Source organism: Archocentrus centrarchus, chromosome 3 (genome assembly GCF_007364275.1).
Source record: "Archocentrus centrarchus isolate MPI-CPG fArcCen1 chromosome 3, fArcCen1, whole genome shotgun sequence".
Taxonomy (NCBI): domain Eukaryota; kingdom Metazoa; phylum Chordata; class Actinopteri; order Cichliformes; family Cichlidae; genus Archocentrus; species Archocentrus centrarchus.
Window position 1 is genome coordinate 17,267,451 of NC_044348.1, and position 20,647 is coordinate 17,288,097.

Genomic DNA, 20,647 nt, shown 5'->3' on the forward strand with positions numbered 1-20,647 from the left:
ATAAAAGGTTTCATTAGTAGCGCTACTACTAGTACTACTACTACTACGGATAATAATAATAATAAAAATAATTATAGGAAATTTTGTAGGAATACAATAAAGGGTGCATGTGGCTGATTTCTTTAACTTTACATTTTTAAACTTTGCTCTTTTAAACAATAAAAAAACTACCTGACCCAGAGTTTACCTGAAAACAAAAAGTTAGCGCAAAATAAAATATAGAAAGAACACACAAAAAACTGATATGGAACACATATCAGAACTTACCTACAATTATGAGCACATTATATTTTCTCTTTTTACCTTATTTGCATAGTGAGTACAGTAATTGTTAAGTTCCTGGATTCTAATGCAGGGGTATTAATAATTACATTATTTGATTTACCTTTTACTGTTAACATAAATTTAAGTATGACACAGTCTTGGGATCAGTTGGCACTCCAAGATGTAAAGGTTTCAAAGGATGGTGAAAAAAATCACACTCAGTGTAGTTCCATTTTGTAGGCGCTAATTATGATTACTCATTGGTTATCTTGCTTGAGTTCGTCACATCTATATCATCTCATATCTTAAAGACCTCACAGTTCCATGTTTTCCCAATAGAACATTTCACTCTCAGACTGCAGGCTTACTTGGTTCCTTGGGTATTTAAAAGCAGAATGAAAGGCAGAGCCTTCAACTTTCAGGCCCCTCTACTTGGAACAGCTCCCAGTTTGGATTTGGGATACAGACACCCTCTCTATTTTTGATATTATGCTTAAAACTTTCCTTTTTGATAAAGCTTATAGTTAGGGCTGGATCAGGTGACCCTGAACTCTCCCTTAGTTATGCTGCTATAGGCTCAGACTGTTGCAAGACATCATGTGATGCACTGGACACTTCTTCTCCACCTTAATCTCTTTTGACTTCCTACATGATTATATACCACTGGAACATGTCGGTAAATTTTGCTCCCTCTCTCCTTTAGGTTGTGTTTTGTCCTGTCTCCCTCTCCTCTCTTCTCCCTCACCTCACCCTCTAATCGGTCGCAGCATGGCTGCCCCTCCCTGTGCCTGATTCTGCCTTCCTGTTAAAAAGGAGTTTGTCCTTCCCACCATCACAAAATGCTTGCTCATAGGTCATTACTTTACAGTATAAAGTACTTTAAGAAGACTATCGTTGTGAGTTGGCGCCATATAAATAACCCCTTAAACCCTGAATTATGAAATAATTGCCAGAAAATTAAAATTTTTGTGAAAATGGAGTGTTTATTGAACCTTCTCACAAATTTTGAAAAATACTCAAATATTAGTTTGGTTATTAAATTTTTTTATTTGTGTTATATTTGCCACATTTGGCTTTTTTTTTTTTTAAATTGAAATTCATTGCTTAAAAATGTATTGTGCAATTTATTTAGGCTTTTGAGGAGGAAAAAAATTCACACCGGTGATGTACAAGTCTCAAAAACTCCCCAAAACAGTATCAAATATGATACACTAGGCATAAAGAGGATAAACCTGAATTGAACTAAATACTACTAAATATTCAGCTCTTATTTTGAAATATATAAATGCCTCGGCGGAAATACTAAAAGTAATGCCACAAGCTTTTGATTGAAGAGTGAACGCATGCGCTGTGTGTGTTCTCGCCTCAGCTGGGACACGAATTGCACTTTTTTTTTTTAGTTGAATGAGAATAAACTTTTGATTTTAAGCACCTTTTTGGTTTTGCTGTTTTAATCTCACTGGTGAAGCTGCACGTCCGATCGAAACAGTGAAATAAACACTATGAAATATAGGCAAGCAAATGTAATACAATGCCATAGAGCTTTTAATACATTTGACACTGCAGGACACCACCCAAGCATTTCATAGGCAGTGGGCGTGGCAAAATACAGGTGAGTCAAGAAGGAAATAGCAAACAGGAAGCCAGGACAGGTGGGTTGTTATCTTCTCCACATAAACAAGACCGCACTTGGAGCTGAATCTAAAGGTAGGAAACAGGCATTATATATTTGGATTATTCACGAACCTACAACATGTTCAGCTTACATGAATTTGCAACAAGGATGAACTTTGCAACAGGAAAAACAGGGACTTACTGCGAAATAGCAATTTGGAAGAATGCTCCGTTTTCTCGCGTTGACATAAATTATCATAATCTGATTAAAAATCCTAATTCATAAGCCTTTACTATGCCCCAGCTTTTGATAAACTGCTTTATGAATGAAGAAATTTCTCCCTCATCCAGCCATTTAATCTTCAATAAATAATCCTTCGTGCTGCTTTATTGTTTGCAGCGCCTTCTTTCTCAGTCTGTGGAGATACTAGCCAGTTATCCTTTTGTTTTTGAGAGCCTGTAAAAAATAAATAAATAAATAAATAATAATAATTAAACAGATTCTGGTCTATAACGTTCTTTTGTTGGCACAGGAAGATGCCAGAGAGGGGAAGACACCATCAGAGTAATGAGTACAGAAGCAGGGATAAACACTATTCACACAATCGAGACTACTCTGGGTATGATGTCGAGGACAGAGGCTCTGCAGGTGACCGGAGGGCCAGAGAAAACATGCAGAGGGACGTGACTCCTGCCTCACACAAGGAGGCACCTGCTTACAGAGACTATGGGCACGAAGGAACCTCAAGATGGTAAGATGTACTTTCTAAGAATGGCCTGCGCTCACTAATCCTTCAAACAGACTGAATACCATATTTAACTCTGCAGTGTTTTTACCCAAAATTACCTAAATAAATAAAATAGATTATTAAAAGAAATATTTTCTTCACAGGCCCAGAGAGACTTCAATGAATCTTTCTGAGAGGGAGAATTACGAGCAACAACTGAGACCGACTCTTTACAATTTCAGATACATCTTAAGCAGCAGAGGCGAGTATATGTGTTTTTAATTTCTTCTGCAAGCTAAAGCCAACATTCATAACTTCTACAAATTGTTGAGATGGCTCCAAAATGTGTACATTCAGGGATGAAAAATGATCATTTCTTAATTAAAAAGTTAACAGTGCAAAAAACTTTACCTCAATGTGATAATATACTATAATACTAAATGATTTTTAAGGGCTGAGTTGGAACAGGTATTTGAAGTTGTATTTATTTCTTTATTTAGAAGTTTCTTAAAGAAACCTCAAATTCCATCATGTTTTTTTTCCTAAGGGAATAGTCAAAATCCCCAGATGTAAAAAAAACATTTTTTTAAAGCCAGAAATCCATGTCTCCAGGTCTCATTCAGCTTGGAGAGATATTTGTGAACCTGCTTATCATAATCTGTGCCGGAGTGCCATATAGCAACAATGGGGGTTACCGTGACCTGGCCAGCCTTGGAGGAATCTACTATTATCAGTTTGGTGGAGCCGGTGCCTTCACTGGAGCCGATGCACAGAAAGTGCAGGAGCTAGACCGGCAATTCCATCAGCTCAAGCGGCCTCCATACATCTTCGCCATGGTGGTTGGTGGAATTTTACTGATCTATGCCTGTGTCATGCTGGGCCTGGGGATTTTCAGAGTCCCTTTCCGCTGCCCCCCTGTGCTGCTTGTGGAGGCTATACTGAATTTCCTGATCGGCCTAGGTTACATCCCCGGAATGGCCATCTTCTTTATTAAACTGAAGGAAGTCTATGACAGTCCCATTTGTAAGGAGAGGGAGCAGATGTACCAGAGCAAAGGGCACAAAGGGTTTGAGTGCCAGTACCATGGTGCAGATATTGCAGAGGGACTGTTTGGGGTGTTGGGGGTGCTTTGTTTCATCTTTTGTGCAGTGTTAGCTGTCAAGGCTTTTAGGTCAGTGCGAGAGCTGAAGAAGCAAAGAACCATCGAGGGCAATGATTTTTAAGCTGACTTTTCTCGTGTTCATAAATGAACAAAAGTAGGAGTGAGGAAAAAAAGTCACTTTGACAGGAAAGTTTTTCATCACTCTCATCAGGTGTTATTTGTATATGAGCTGTTTACATAGTCCTGTGCTTTGAGTGTTGTTTTTGTTTTGTTTTTTAAATTTACACATTTAATCTTTTTTTTTTTTAATTCCTAAAATTTTCCCCTTTTATATACCTGTTTACTGTGTCTGTCAGGGTTTCTATGAAGGTGTAGTTATATTAAACATAGTATATTAAACATATAATATTACATTGGTTATTTGTTATTGCATTTATACAGAAAAATAGCTGAACATGGATATAAAAGGTTGAACCAGGTTGAAGTGACTTTCTGAATCCAAATGTCTGATATTTTAAGGGGAAAACGAGTTTAGTGTCAAATGTCAAATTATTCAAGTTCATTTGACTGCTTTGTTGTGTTTTTAAAAAAAATTTTTTTACATAATTTGTTCATTTTTGAAACCCTTTTAATACTCAGTTTGTTCTTCTTACATCACCCACAAGAGAGAGAGTAAACTAGGAGTTTATCAATTTAAAATCTGTTCTCAGAATTTGTCAACCTCTTTGCCTGAGTTTAGGATGTCACTCTGAGCTTCTCCAATAGATGGCATCTACTATGATTAGAAATTTACAAACATGGAACACTGCATACAATTCCACAGCAGCGGTCACTGTTTCTTCTGTTTTATTTTGCTGATCTGAGTACTGAACAGGACAGTACATCTGTGGAAGCCACATAACCTGCCATTTTGAGGGTGGAATTAAGGGAAGAAAAAGTATGCTTAAAAAGTGCCTTGAAGGCAACTGTTGCTGTGATTTGGTGCTATATGAATAAAATTGAATACACTGAATTTAATCACTTTTATTGATGTAGTGCCATTTTATGACAACGCTCACCTTAAGGTGCTTAATATTTAGAGGTAAATACCTACAATATTAAATAACCCCACCAATCAGATCATGTCCTCTGAGCAGCACTTGGCAACGATGGGAAGGAAGAATGCCCTGTTAACAAGAAGAGACCACTAGCAACAGAGAAGAGAAAATAAAGAAGAATACAGAGAGACAAGGAGAAAACACAAACTATGGGAGAAAGTAAACAAAAGTTATATATGTGCTATATTACAGAACGAGGGTAGAAAATGCTCAGTTCATGATGGGAAGTCCTGCAGGAGTCTGAGCCTATAGGAGCATAACTAGGGGATGGTTCAGGGTCACCTGATTCGGCCCTAATTATAAGCTTTATCAAAAATTAAGGTTTTAAGCCTAATCTTAGAAGTAGAAAGGGAGTCCATCTCCTGAATCCAACCCCCTTGGGGGGGTCACTCTTTTCAGTCTGAGTGAATAGATAACATATCACCAGCAAACCTTATTACTTACATCGAGAACACTGTTGTTTGTATTACAAGTTTTTGGAAATTTATTGTTGAAATATGCAATTGAGAACTTATAACAGAAATCTTAATATTGGATAAAGCCACATTCAGTATTCATTTTGCTGTTTTTATTACTCTATAAATCTGAAAACACTGTGAACAACCAAAAGTGGCTTTTGGAATAGAATGTTCTCCAAATTAGACTATGAACAACATAAACAAAGCCCTGTGCAAAAACTTCAGAATGATGACAGGAATCAAACTGAAACACTTGTGCGTTCTTTTATGTAAGCGGAGTGAATGACGTGAGGATCTCTGGTTGGAGTATGAGAATAAAACTCATACAACCTTCTACATTTTTTTCCGATTATAACACAGTTACATAAACACTAAAAAAAAAAAAAGATTTCACCATGTAATTTCCTCGGTTGAGTGCTAACATTTACACACATATTCTGGATTCTAAGTTTTGTATATGCAAATTTGCAGAGATGTCAAACTGTTGTAAAATAAATATGTTTTTACTGCAGACATTCTATATCTTTCTGACCCAAAGAGAATTTTTTTTTTAATTTATGGGGTTAAAACAATCATAAAAATGATGAGTAAAATTGACACTGGACAAAAACAACATTCACAGTAAAAATTTTTATTGCTACTTGGCTTAAAGTTAAAAAAAACAAAAAATAGCTTGTCTGCTGAAAACTAATGATAGCAGCATTTAAAATAAAACAACCACCTTCCACTCTCAGTGTTCAAGAATGTAGAATTCTTTCTGACAAACCGCAAAAGTGCCCATTGTTAGTTCTGTTTCTAAATAATTAATCTTCTTAATAATTATTAAACATAAACTAAATTTGTAGCAGTAATCTGCATGCTCGAATAAAAACCTAAAAATATTGGATAGGCTCCCTTTTTGTACAAATAAATGACTTTTTTTTTAATGTTTTTTTTTTGTAGCCTTATATTTAGAGCATGCCTTCAACATTAAATACAGTTATAGTACCTTCAACAGTACCATAATGGGTGCCAGTTTTCTGTAGAATCCCAATGACTTTAAATTCTGTAGCAGAGAGGGAAATATAAATTTGAATGACAGAAAAAGTACAAAAATAAACATCAGCTTCTTGGCATTGAGGAAAAAAATATTCAAGCATTTCTTGAAAACAATATACAGAAAGGAATAGTGAAATTAAACAATGGCTACTTTGGTCACATGTTAAACAAATGGAGCATCTCTGATCAGTCCCATTCACCGTATTCAGACAGAATTACAGTCGAGCCATTATTCACACAGACATGCATACACTTACAGTATGTGTGCACTAAAGCTTTTATCTACACACTAACACAGACATTTTGCAACACAGATGCGCAGGGAGCTTGTTACATTGTGCGAAGAGAAATTACACTTTATAGTTAACAAAATGAATTAAAAAAAAAAAAAAAGAAAAAAAAAAGACACACTGACACTGTAGCTTAACAAATATACATACCCTCTACTTTGGTGTACAAATGGATTTAACTGCACGAGTGCTGAGCTACCGAGCCGCTTCCACTAATGAATTAAAGGGAATGTTTTTGAGCCAATGCCGATGTACCCCCTCCATCTTCCCTCCCTCTTTGCATACAGTCTGCATATGTACATGCACACCGATAACCAACGGATCATTATTGTACAGGACAGAGGGTGAATAAATGCCATCAACCAAAAGACAGACTGAATGGATGAATGTACAACAAGGGGTACAACTGTAATAAAACAAAAGGACCCAGTTGGTTTAAAAAGCACTAAATATAGCAATGAAGTACAGTCCCATTCTGACATGGCAGCTGGGGGCAAACTTCTAAAAAGGGACATACTTACAAAAAAAAAAAAAAGAAAGTAGCACAATGCAACTTACAAACACAACCTCCACAAACATAATACATACACACCACCCAATATTCATTATCAGACATATTGAGAAACATGAGTCTTATAGTTAAGGTGATGGGAAACTGATGCTCTGATATACAGGTATATATACACTTTGCATATTTTACAAGGGATTTTACCACTGTCTGGTATGAAACCTTATAGAAAGTTCAGTTTCTCCTCTCCGGACTTCCTTAATATTGTAGATATGTATCAGTGTCATTCACAATCATAAGCTAGCTCAGCTCCCCCTGTGGCGTCTACACCTGCAGTGCCCGTCGGTTTTCACTGCCAGCAGTCCAGATGTGTGGCACTGTGTGTGGGCTCTGATAGTGGAGGTCTAGGCACAGTCAGAACCACAGAGTCCTGTGAGTTTGGCATGTCAGACACAGCAAGGTCTGATCAATAAAGCGACAGGAATAAAATTATTATCTTTATCATAAAATTGGATTTCCTATTTTTAATGTTAAGGTTAAGAAAGCATTTTGGGGTTAAAATTAGTTCTTGAGTTCTGAATAACAAAATAAGCACAGTACCAATATATGTGAATATGATCTCAGACTCCTGCATGTAGACAATAACTGTATGCCCTCATTTGCATTAACTTTATAGATTTAAATAGAGTAAGAGCAATGCTGAAAGATTGTTGCAGATTATGAAGTTTGTGGTGTTGATTTGAAATATTTAAATATAAGATACTAAAAAAAAAAAATCATAGTGACAAAAATACTTTTAATTATAAGATGCATAAATATTGTAAATTAACTTTCCATTGTCATGTGTGCAGTGCCTTCATAGACAAAAGATGATGCACTGGGCTGAGGGAAGCCACAATAATCTATGCTGAAAATAGCTTATATAATAAAGTCAAATATACATAACTCTGAATATCATTATTATTATTATATTCTATGTACAAGGTGCTTTTAACAATATATTTTCCTTTCAGGAGATGAAACACAATAAAACAAGAAAGCATTCACACCCACACAGCATTTAAGGCTTCATCACTGACTTCTCACTCATTCACACAGAGCCAAAGACCTCAGTCACAAACAGAACATCAGTGGAAAGAAACAAAAGGTTCCTTGCTGAGTAGTGTTACATTAAGGCTAAAAGGGGAACACCGAAAGGTCTGGATATATAACGGCTATGGAATTCTTGAAGTAAATGACTTCCAACTTGGAGTGGCATCCAAAAAAAATATAAATCTAATTTAGTAATCACTGACAAGAGCAATTACCCAACTTTGGCCTTCTCATATTCACAGCAACTCTGCAGAGTTGCTTCTCCTTTTGGCACAAGGTGGGAAAGGTTTAGGACTGGACAAAGTGAGGTTTCCAAGGCTGCATAACATGTACCTGACAGTTCAAACAATAATGTAGTTTTTGCTGTGATAAATACAACAATACAGTTGCTTAAATATTAAAAAAGTGGATGATGGCCACTGCTGAAGCACTGTGAAAAGAAGAACACTTTATTAGGTACACTTTGCTAGCACTGGGTTGGAGCCCCTTTAGCCTTCAGAACTGCCTTGATTTTTCATGGCATAGATTCAACAAGGTGCTGGAAACATTCCCCAGATTGTGTTCCATATTAACATGATAGCGTCACACATCCATGATGTGAATCTCCCGTTCCACCACATCCCAAAAGTGCTCGATGGGATGGAGATCTGGTGACTATGGAGGCCATTCGAGTACAGTGAACTCATTGTCATGTTCAAGAAACCAGTTTGAGTAGATTTGAGCTTTGTGACATTGTTCATTATCCTGCAGCAGAAATCAAGACTCATCAGACCAGGCAATATTTTTCCAATCTTTTGTCGTCCAGCTTTGGTAACCCCATGTGAACTGCAGCCTGAGTTTCCTGTTCTTAGCTGACAGGAATGCCATCCAAAGTGGTCTTCTGCTGCTGTGGCCCATCTGCTTCAAGGTTCAATGTCTTGTGCATTCAGAGATGCTCTTCTGCATATGCTGGTTCAAACAAGTCATTATTTGAGGTACTGTTGTTTTCCTATCAGCTCAAAGCAGTCTGGCCATTCTCCCCTGACATCAACAAGGTATTTTCACCCAGAAAACTGCCGTCCACTGGAAATGTTCTCTTTTTCGGACCATTCCCTGTAAACCCTTGAGATGGTTGTGTGGGAAAATCCTGGTAGATCAGCAGTTTCTGGAATACTCAGACCAGAACATCTGGCACTAACAACAACGCCACATTCAAAGTCACTAAAAAAAAAATCACCTTTCTTCCTTGTTCGCTTTGAATTTCAGTAGGTCATCTTGATCACGTCTACCTTCCTAAATGCATTAAGTTGCTACCATATGATTGGATGATTAGATATTTATATTAAACAGTTGAGCAGGTGTACCTAATAAAGTGTCCAATGGGTGTACCTTTTTCTTCTGGGAAGGGATTGAAGTAGTGTATTGTCATTTGGACACCTTATACTGGTGCATGTACTTATGCATGTAAATATGCATAAGTACAAATTAAAGCTACATCCAACAATAGCAAGACATTATTTGTTCTAGGTCCAAAATACGTGTTTGTAAGACCAGTAAGGGTGGGGCACATCATGGATATGGCAATATAGCACATTTCTTCCTTTTGTGATATGTTATCAATACACAGGTACCAAATCTCAATGTTTTTATTAAAACATGCAGGTACTCTAACTCGTTCCTCCACCAATTTGATTCAGAAGAGTCATTAGTTCAATAGGCCAAATTTTTTTAATGTAATTATTTTGATAACACACACACACACACACACACACACACACACACACACACACACACACACACACACACACACAGTGACAATGCAGTCCTTCCTGCATTTTTTCCCCCCCAGTCACATACATATCCATGATGTATAATAAATGATTGTCTTGCAATGTATGGAGTATCTGAAATTTTTTTTCATCACTTTACCAATGTAATCACAGCCCACTCATCCTGATAATACTGTGAGTTCATTTGTGATTCTCGCCCCTTACAGAGCAATTCTGACAAATGTGAGAGAATGGAGTTTCAGTGCTGTTTACAATGGGCTAAAACAACGCACTCTGAACATCACCTGGATGTACGGGTAGTGCATCACAGAGCTAAGATTAAACAAGTTGTGCAATGTAAAAATGTCAATAATTAAATCTGCCTGAAGGGACATGGACTGATGTCAAATTCAAAAAGCAGAAGCAGCTTCCAAAATTCAAATATACTAAAATGTACAATCTAAGTACCAGTTTCCAACCATACAGTACAAATCCTGTTTTTATATCTCTTGGCATTACAATATGTAATACTTTAGTTTTGTATCCCAGCTCATTTGTCCAGTCCACTATCCAGTGACCATAAAACTGACTAAATTCAAATGAATCTTTTATCGTCCTATGAATGTTTTAAAGAGCTCATTTTATCACGCACTGTCACAGAATATACTGCTATAACAATTTTATCCTCTACTAATCTTGCTCTATAGATCAATCTTACAACTGAATGACTTCAATATTGCATTGCTCTACATAGAAAAAGTATTCAATCTTAATGTTAGCAGTGTAAGCACATTACATCAGCTGGCCACTAGATGTAAGTTTGTACTTTACTATGTAGGAGTGATGTATTCGGTATAGGCGATTCTTTATATATTGTGTGGGAATGCTAACAATAAAAACCAACCATAATGTAAATGCAGTATTGTTGTCTTTAAATCTATGTGCATTACAGGCATTTAAACTATCTGATTTCCTTCATAAGCCACAGGTAGAGGAGGAGGAGGAGAGCAGAAGCTGTGCCAGTGCTGGTCTCTTAGAGACACTATCCATCCTGCAAATTCAACTATCAAGCTCATATCCCCGAAACACAGCCAGGACGTAGGGAGCTCTGGGCTGTGTCTTCTGTAGTAGGCACTTTTTCATGTTTCAGTCATAGTGCTTCTCTCCAGGATCTTAGAGGCCACAGAGCCCCTGGAGAGAAGATCGGACATGATCGCTTACACACCCTCCAGATTGTTTTGCTTTCCAAGTAAAGGGAAATGCTGCTGACAAGTTCAAACACACGAGGTATCCAATTTCAGGTCAGGCTTGTTTTTGTCTAATACAGCCAGCTTTCTGTTTCACAATTTTCTGTTATGAACTGAAATTCTTTTTTTTTTTTTTGCCCTTATTCTCTCTGATTTTTTGACCTCACATTAATGGCATCACTTAGTGACTGTCAAGTGACTATCACAGGTTTGTCTTTTTCTCAAAAAAGATCTGAATGACAACTTTAATTGGAATACCCCTCGTGTATGAGAAGAATCTTCTTTCCAAGAATGGCACAATCAAATAATTCCTCCTCCTTAGAGGGCAGTATCATAGACTTCCTGTTGTAGGATAGGAGTTGGGCCTGGACCTGGAACCAAGCTGGATGGAAATGCTGGGGGGTGTGGATGATCCCACACAGGATCTTTTAAGGAGGAGGGTGTGGATGGCGCAGAGGGGCCTGAGACTAGAGGGCTCTGGCCTCGTAGCTGCTCCCTGACTTCCTGCTCCAGACTAGGAGGCACAATCAGCTGGTCCTCTGGGTCCTGCTGTGCTGGAGCAGTGAAGTAGCCAGACTTTTTCTTAGGCGCCTCTAGGGCAACCTCAATTAGGTTGTGACTGTCTTCGGGGGCTACCACAGAGCCATTGGACAACTTCTTCCCAAACAGGCTGGATGTGGATGGAGATTTCTTAAGGTCAGCAATCTCTCTCCCACATACAGCTAGCAGGCAGCCGTTTGTAGCAGAAACCACCACGCTGTTCTGTCTGCGCATTTTACCATTGGGACGGTCAGAGCCTCGTTTTCCAAGTTCCAAGTCTTTGGGGCTCTCATGAGCCCCTGACCGCAGTTGAAAAGCACAACAGTGAATGTCTACTTCCACTTCTAACTTGCTACCATTGGAGATGACACCCTCAAGTGGAGCTTCATCATCACTGTCCAAGCCGTTGTCAGACTGGTTACTTGAGAATGTAGTACAGGATGGCTGCTGCTGAAATAGGCCTGGGTGGGGTCCGGTCACACCTGAGCCTGGCATCATTATACCACACAGTGTGGTAGCAGGGTGTAGGCTACAGCGTCTCTCTGGGCGGGTTGCAGTACCAGAGGATGGGTGCTCATCAGAAGCGGTGGACCCTGCTTCACTGCCAATCTCTGAAGCTGATGTCTCGCTGCTGAACTCAGTGACAATACCACTGCTGGAGGAGAGGTTGGTGGCTGGGTCGCTGGGGCCCAGGGTCGTAAACGCAGGAACAGGAGCAGGAGTGGGGCCCCGTGGTTCAGTGACGGTGACCGGTGGCTCGCACGTACAGCTGTCCTCACCAATGTGCAGGGACACCACTACAGCGCCGATGTTGTCCTTGCAACCGTAACTTTGGGCAAGTGAACACAACTTCTTAGCAGCAGCACGAGGGTCCCCTACAGCCTGCACGGTGCACACAGCCTCCTGGTAGGAAACCCGTTCAAACAGTGCTCGATTCCCCAGGATCAAGAACTCATCCTGGGAACAAAGTGGCTCAGTGTGCACCCAGGGCTTTGGAAGCACCCAGGGAGACAGATAAGAGCAGCCCAACAGGCGAGAGCAGCATGTCACTCCACTCACTTTGTTATCCTATAAAACAGAAGTGGCATTAGAACTGCAGCAGAGCATGTAGCCTCATAATGTTTACACACAGGAATATGACAGAGCGTATTAACACTCGATTAGAAGCTCTATTTAAATGCTCCCATTTAAAAGCTGAAACCAAGCACAGGTATTACCTCTGTAATAATGGCTTTACTGAGTTTAACCCGCTCCATTTCCTCAGTGCAGTTCTCCAAGCTGTAAACCTTAGAGAGAGGTACAGGTTGTCCATCTCGGCACAGCACGGCTTGGCAGGTGCCCACGTTGGCCACAGTAAGGCTAAAGGATGCTCCTGGGTCTGAAGTCTCACGGTGGATATAACACAGCAGACCAGATGCGCCTAGCTTCTGACCAGCCATGCCTAGTTTCCTGCCCCACCCCAACAACAAAACAAAGCTGCTGACAAACTCTTTCAGTCACTGGCTGCATTAAATCTGTCCTGTTCATTCGCAAGTAAAAAACACTAATAAAAGCAATTACATAGGATAATATTTTACCTGTGTGAGGTGAGGAAAGTGTTGCACATATACACATTGTCAACACTGGAGTGCTGCAGTTCCTCGCATAGCACATCTCCCATGGTGCACTGTAACAGCCGAGGCACTTCCTCGTTGCGGTCTCCATCGAAAATACCATAGCATGCTTCCACGCTATCCCTAAAGTGGTCTAGAGCCAGTACGGACACACATAGCCTGCCCCCAACAATGGATGCACAATAACAGAGGATTTAGTAGAGCCCCCCCCATAAACCTCATCCAACTCTGCTTTCAAAAATGTTTGCACACAGTGTCAAATGTACACTGCTTAATAAATTTATTTGATCACCAACTAGTGTAAGGCTTATGCCACTGCTGTCCTAAATTAAAAGCAGTGGTAATGAGCAAGATCCTTTTTTTATGTTTTTGTAATGGTTAATCTGCCAGTATGTGCAAGGTCTTTAAACAAAATGACATTTTAATGTTAAAATATAATTATTATTTTTATCCATGAATTTTCAGATTTACTGATTTCTGACTTCTCAGTGAAATCCACTGTGCCGGCTCAAATTTGGGTATAAAAACACAAATTCAGTTTGTTGTTTACCAAATAAATAACAATATAATTTTAAAACAAGGTTTTGACAGATTTCTAAAATATTTGTATTTTCTTGTTTTTATGACAGGTGGTCTCTTAAATTTGTTAAGCACTGTAAATGAGAATTAAATATAAAACATTTAAAGCCTGCATTTAATTGAGAAGACAATATATCAAATGTAGAGGCTCAGAAAATAACCAGTGGCCATGATCTTTGGACCTTCAAAAAAATAAAAACTTTGTCACTGCATCCACAAAAAAACAATGTGATATTCTACCACAGAAATAAAAAAAAAATGTGCATAAACAAGATCAAGAAACAATGCTGTTGTTTGTCTGGACCCAAACTCTCAAGATGGGCTGAGGCAACACTGCAATATACTGCTCAAAAAAATTCAACAAACACTTTGAAAACACATCAGATTTCATTGGGAAGAAAAGTCATGCTGATACCTATACTGATATGGACTGGGTAATGTGTTAGGAATGAAAGGACGCCAAAAATTATCAACCTAAGAGGGCTGAATTCAAAGACATCGCGAAAATCAAAGTGAAAAAAAATGCTGCGGCATGCTAGTCCATTTTGCCAAAATTTCATCGCAGTAACTCAAAATATAGTCAGTAGATTATATGCCCCCCCCCCCCCCCAAAAAAAATGCTTGTATGCATGCCTGACAAAATGGTGAAATGCTCCTACTGTGACAACAAATGCAGAGGTGCAACCTAGCAGTATGGGATGGAACAAAACACAATGTCCCAGAGGTGGTCTATTGGATTACGGTCAGTTAATGGTATCAATTTCTTCATCCTCCAGGAACAACCTGCATACTCTCGGATTTCATCCCAATACCCAATGCTCAGTGATCTTAGAGGCATCGTAACATTCTCCACAGCTTCTCCAGACCCTTTCACGTCTGTCACATGTGCTCTGATCTTATCTGTGAAAAGTGGTGGACCTGCCAATTCTGGTATTCTATGGCAAATGCCAATCGGGTTCCACGGTGCATGGAGCACAGGGCCCACATCGCCTCATGCTACCAATAGTGACCATTCCTGTTTTGGGGGTTGTCTCATTGTTGCCCCTCTAGTGCACCTGTTGTTAATTTCATTAACAACAAAGCAAATGAAACTGATTAACACCCCCTCTGCTACTTAACTGACCAGATCAATATCCCAGAAGTTAATTGACTTGATGCTATACGCTGATTAAAAAGTGTTCCTTTAATTTTTTTGAGCAATGTATATATTAGGCACCACTGTATGAGTTATTGTTAAAAAAAATCCAATGAATGCCATGATTCCACTGCTAGGTAGGGGTAAGAAACATGGATTAACTCACAGATAATACTATCACCACATGTTAAGAAAAACACAACTTCATAATTATAGAGGAAGAATACAAAATAGAGAAACCAGCACACACTTGTTCCTTTGGCCGCTCATTTCAGAATAGCCATGCTTCCATGGAGTGGAGGCACTCAGTGAGTCGCCTGCTGTTGTGGTGGATTTCTGGTCTAATTTCAGGGTGGTTATGTGACTAAAAAAAAAAGTGAAAAAAAAGAAGACAAAATATAGATCAGTGCACTGTACACCATTATGTGCCAAGACAGCCACAGAGTCTAAAGTTCATTGCTGCTTAGATTTTATACTTGAAAAAGTTCAGTATTGGGTGCTGTGACTCACCTGAAGAGATTGAGGGTTTTGTGTTCAAGCATCAGGCTGCTGTTTCCCGTCAGGTCCAGCTCTTGTAAAGTGGCAGGCAGAGAATCAGGCAGCTGGATCTCAGTGAGCTCATTGCAGCTTAGATCAACAAGCTAAAGAAATAGAAAATGCACATGAGCTGAAACACGCTTAAAAATGATCACATGTCACAAAGGAAACTATAACGGGCCTGACCTTGATCTCGGGCAGGTTGAGGATCTCTGGGAAGACAGTGATGTGATTCGAATGTGCTATGAGGGTGTGCAGTCTCTTACAGTTTGACACAGTGGAGGGTATAGTCTTTAGTTTGTTGCCACTTAAATTTAGCTCCTCCAGCAGTTCCAGCTTACTTAGCTTACTAAAGACACACAAACATGAAACAAATTTTTTTCAAATCAGCCGGAGAGGGGAACAATTAAATGTAAAATTATAATCAAAGTAACACTTCAGATCTTCTTAATTATGACATCTTTAACTGCATAGCATGTTCGAGAAAAATGTAACACAAAACAGGGAATCATCAGTCAAGATGGGGCTAAATTGAACACAACTGCACTGTAACAAGGATATGCCCACATAAGTTAAAACTTGGTGTTTGAATAGTCATAATAGCATTTGTATGCATCTGATGATTTGCTGATATAAATTATGCAACTCTATATAATCACCACACATTTTGTTAATTCTCATAAAGCATTTTGTAGGTACATAAAAAGGGTTAAATTTGCACTAACAGCTAAGAGACACAGAGGGTACGGGAACACACCTGGCAGGGAATGAGAGCAACTGGTTGTAGGCAATGTGGAGGATCCGCAGGTTCTGGTGTCCAACCAGCAGGGCGCCACAGTTCTCGTTCAGGTTGTTCCCCGTCAGGTAGAGCTCCTGGAGTGTGCTGAGGCTCTCCTCTGATTGGCTGCTCGGAGGAATGCTTTCCAAGGCATTGGCTGACACGTTTAAGTATTTCAGGCTATAGGAGAAGATAAATTTGAAACAATTAATGTATCTGATTAAGTAATCAGGGGTGCATCTGAGGAGCATACCTACCCATTCACATCTCGCTTACCAACAGCTGATGTTCAAGCTAAACAGTATCAGTAACACTGTATGATTTTCATATTGAATATACTTGAGTATATTTAGGTGAAACTGAAGAGGAATCAGACTATTGGTGTTTGGAAGGGACGGAGATGCAAACTGAATTGAATTTTGACACATTTTCACCCTGTATGAAAGAAGAAATATTTAACTGTAAATTAAATAATATTCCAGTTGACCTCAACTTCTGCAGTGAAAAGCATAATGCACTAAGAAATGTAGACGATTGAGGTGTAGGGTCAGAATTCTGCATTTACAGAATTACAGAGATTTTAGGAGCTTCCACATTTTCTAATGAAAAAAATCTTCTAATTTATTCTTGCAAGTGAAGCATTGATTTACATATCCTTGACCCTGCACATAAAAGCAGGACAGTAACATGAGCGCCAGTGGTTGTTATGTAATTGGTGTTGAGTCGTTTTCTGTGTTTATCATGAACTGTAAAGTAATAAAACTTGTCCCTCTGACCCAGTGAGGAGTGAACCTCATGCCTTTGTTATAAACCACCATCAGACATTACTTAAGTGCAACAATATCTCAGCAGCTCATAAACACCACAATACAGTTTATTCCTTATTTGGAGGTATGGCTTTTGTTCTGGACCCTATACCTTCTTCTAGAATGCATGAGGAAGGATCAGCTAAAATATGACTTTTTTTATTAGCTGCCATAGCCTATTTCTAGACAACTTAGATCAGCAAGTAGTTAGGACAAATGTGGTTGCAACACCATCAAGGGTAGGATGACTTACAAGGAGCTGTCTCTACGTCTGTACCACCTCCATTAATCAGGCACTGAGCCCTCAGTGTTGTTTTTGATGAGTTCTGTGATTTCAATTTGCACCGCTTCTCTTTGACTGTCAGTGTTGTTTTCTCTCTAAAATTAAAAAAAAAAAAAAAAAGAGGGGCTCTAACCTAACTGTATACTGTAAAGTTTGTTTACCAGCAATTAAAATTCCATCAGCATTGAAATATTCTGCATCAAATCCGAAGAAACACCTGCAGCCTGAAGCGTAGTTTTTCCTTTACTGACCAGTTCATAACATTTAATAAAGTAATTAAGAGGTAGGTACTTTCAGCTGCTCCCTTATTTCCCAAGGGGCAGCCAGAGCAGTTTGGATCGTGGGTTTGATCTGGCACAGGTTTTACACCAGATGCCCTCCCTGATGCAACCCTCCCATTAATCCGGGCTTGGGACCAACACTAGACCACTAGTTTGTGACCCCCCCCTGTGCTTCCTCCTGGTCTTGAAACAAGGATCTTTTGAGTGTAAGGCAAATGTGTTAACCACCACACCATGGAGCCAATAAAAAAAAAAAAAAATTAAATGTAATAATTAAAAATGCAATAAGTAATTACATACTGCCTTTTTCAAAGGGTAACTAGTAATCTGTAACCTATTTCATTTGAAAAAAAATAAGCCTCCTAACCTTCCTGTCAGGAAACCCATAATGCACAAAGTAGTCACTCCCATTACATCTCAGCATTAGAGACAGTAATGTGCATTAGACCATTTGAACTGCTAATGGGTGTTAAGTGATTTACCACACAGGAAATAGGAGAGAAAATGAATCTCCAGTTATGGCATGGAATGCTCCAGTGACCTTGACCACAATCTCTTCCCACAGTCTTCACTTCATTCCCAAAACAATGAGCTGTAGTACAATAACTGTCCACTGCAACACAACAGGGAACACACCGCCAATAAAAGTTTCAAAGTGCAGGAACCAGATGATAAAGGACTCAAATAATAACACAAAAAAAAGGTCAGAGGCGCCACTGAAAAGAGAAGGAGAAAGATCGGTGGAGTACAGAGGTTCAGACTCACTTTAAGGCCTTCAGAAACAGGCTCTCTGGAAGCTCAGCTAGCATGTTGTGCTGGAGGTCCAAGGCTTCCAGAGGTACATGGTCAAGGAGGTCAGGCACTCTTTGCAAATGATTGTACCCTGTCAGCAGCTTCCTCAAACTCAAGCTGTTGAGCAGTCTGCTGGAGGCCAGAAGAGACATTACAGAGAAAGATCGGGACAAGAAAACATGCTTATGAGGCTCTGTGTGTGGTAGATGCAGCCTTCACCAATCTATCAGTGACCCATTGACCTACAGTATAGCTGCATTTACACAGTAGCTCTTCATTCTCCCCCAATACCAGCAACAGAAGTTATAAGTGGGTAAAGCAGACAGAGCAGCATAATCCAATTTTTACAAGCCTTTTCTGATTCATTCAGTATTGTTAAATACAAATACTGAAGCCTGGCAGTGAATGAGGGTACTCTGAGCCAGGCACTATAAAATGGCCACGTTTTAATGTTGCAGCCAGAAGACACAGATACTGTCTTCTGCAAGAAAACATCACACCAAGCTTTGACTACGTGAGCACCTCAAGTGAGCAGTTAAAACGAATGACCATGTGGTCATGTGTGACACCTTATCTTCTCATTATGAACACGAGGCAGCTATTTTATTTAATGACAGGCCAAATAAATTCAAATTATCACCAAAAAAAAAAAAAAGACAGAAAAAGAAAAAGACAGCACATGAGCAGAAAAGTTTCAAATAAAGGTCCATAACCTGGAAGGAAGCTCAGACAGGAGGTTGCTTGTAATGTCCAGCATCTCGATTTTTCTGCAGTCACACACCCAGTCTGGAAGGTACTCCAAGAGGTTCCTGTCTCAACACACACACACACACACACACACACACACACACACACACACACACACACACACACACACACACAAACTGAACAGTTGGCACTGTGTTTTGAACTGTATGAGTAGAAAACTAGGGCCAAATTGATACCCCCCCAGGGCCATTTAGGCAAACAATCTGCACTTTAATATAAACGATTAGTCTGTGCAGTTGGAGCCCGATGTTTGGTAGAAAGAAATTGAGCAGATGCTTCTTACAGTGGCAGAAACACAAGACAGCTTATTTAACCATTGACCTATTTCAATGTTTGTGAGGTTCATGACCTTAAAAAAGATTTCTCAGATATGCACAGCCAGCTATTATTAAAAGAAGTGTCCATACAGGACAACTGAAAGGACAAGAATAGATTGTAAAGGGACTTCAGCTGCCTTTGCCATCACGATTAAAAAAAAAACACAGCTGACTCCAAAGTCCAAAGAGATGATTACAATTTCTCATGAATCCCATAAATTTTCTTAAATATTAAAACTCCAGATGTGATGAAACTGTGATGGTTAAGTAAGTAGCTTCCACAGAATGTTTACTGTACTATTTACTTTGAGGTTGTTGGACAATAACGATCTAATTCAGTATTCACAGTGATTTACAACCACATAAGCACTGAGCAGGACAAGATTAATGAGCACTAAGATAAAGATTCTATTTTTAGACATCAGAGCCTCTGTAGCCACTTCTTATTCCCAGCCAGAACTCACTGTGATAGGTCCATGTGCGTCAGCTGGTTAGGGACTGGATAGATGTTGACTGTTGTAAGGCCTGTGGGCAGATAAACCATCAACTAAACATCTGGACCATCTCTACGTGTGTTTATATGATGCATGTAACAGTAGAGGGAAGGGCTGGAACATACAGACAAATAGCCAGTGAGGCATTAATAGCTGCTACTTGACGCTCTATTTGACTCACGGTTGCTGCTGGCATGAAGCATGCGCAGTGTGAAACCACTGAGTGTGAGTGTCCCCAGCTGGTTGCGTTGGCAGTGCAGAGTCTCCAGGTTGCAGACAGAGCTGAGGTCTAGAGAGTCCAAGCAGTTGTCCCGTAAGTCCAGTTGAGTCACCTGGCTCACTACCTCCAGACTCTCACTTTTCACCCACTGCAATCCATTCAGCCTATATTTAACAGAGAGAGAGCAAAGAATTAGATATTACTCGAGCACAGGAAACAGCTTTGGATTATGTATAAAGTGAGATGATTTTTAGGGCTGCTCCAAATTAGTTTATCTGTCAAAATATCACATCCAGCTTTCGCCGTTTTAAATTACAG

The 20,647-nt window shown here is 39.4% G+C and overlaps 2 protein-coding genes across 3 annotated transcripts in view; one reads left to right on the plus strand and one right to left on the minus strand.

The window, feature by feature from the left end:
• The first annotated feature begins 1,880 nt into the window (after positions 1–1,880).
• marveld3 (MARVEL domain containing 3) lies at positions 1,881–5,799 on the plus strand. 2 transcript variants are annotated; one of them, XM_030726221.1, is made up of 4 exons: positions 1,881–1,971; positions 2,416–2,630; positions 2,771–2,868; positions 3,219–5,799. In XM_030726221.1, the coding sequence occupies exons 2-4, from the start codon at positions 2,416–2,418 to the stop codon at positions 3,827–3,829; spliced, it is 924 nt and encodes a 307-aa protein (XP_030582081.1). In that variant the 5' UTR covers positions 1,881–1,971; the 3' UTR covers positions 3,830–5,799. The 2 variants fall into 2 exon arrangements, with proteins under 2 accessions (XP_030582081.1, XP_030582080.1); XM_030726220.1 differs by having other exon boundaries at positions 1,904–1,971; positions 2,412–2,630.
• Positions 5,800–11,282: 5,483 nt separating this feature from the next.
• phlpp2 (PH domain and leucine rich repeat protein phosphatase 2) overlaps positions 11,283–20,647 on the minus strand; it is a 36,478-nt gene continuing 27,113 nt past the window's right edge. Inside the window, exons 8-18 of the mRNA XM_030723571.1 lie at positions 20,291–20,493; positions 20,080–20,140; positions 19,244–19,339; positions 18,504–18,662; positions 16,348–16,548; positions 15,777–15,939; positions 15,564–15,694; positions 15,304–15,417; positions 13,304–13,498; positions 12,944–13,175; positions 11,283–12,794 (exon numbers count right to left, since the gene is read on the minus strand). Coding sequence (XP_030579431.1) covers positions 11,505–12,794; positions 12,944–13,175; positions 13,304–13,498; positions 15,304–15,417; positions 15,564–15,694; positions 15,777–15,939; positions 16,348–16,548; positions 18,504–18,662; positions 19,244–19,339; positions 20,080–20,140; positions 20,291–20,493 — 2,845 coding nt within the window. The 3' untranslated portion in view covers positions 11,283–11,504. The remainder of the gene's footprint in view (positions 12,795–12,943; positions 13,176–13,303; positions 13,499–15,303; positions 15,418–15,563; positions 15,695–15,776; positions 15,940–16,347; positions 16,549–18,503; positions 18,663–19,243; positions 19,340–20,079; positions 20,141–20,290; positions 20,494–20,647) is intronic.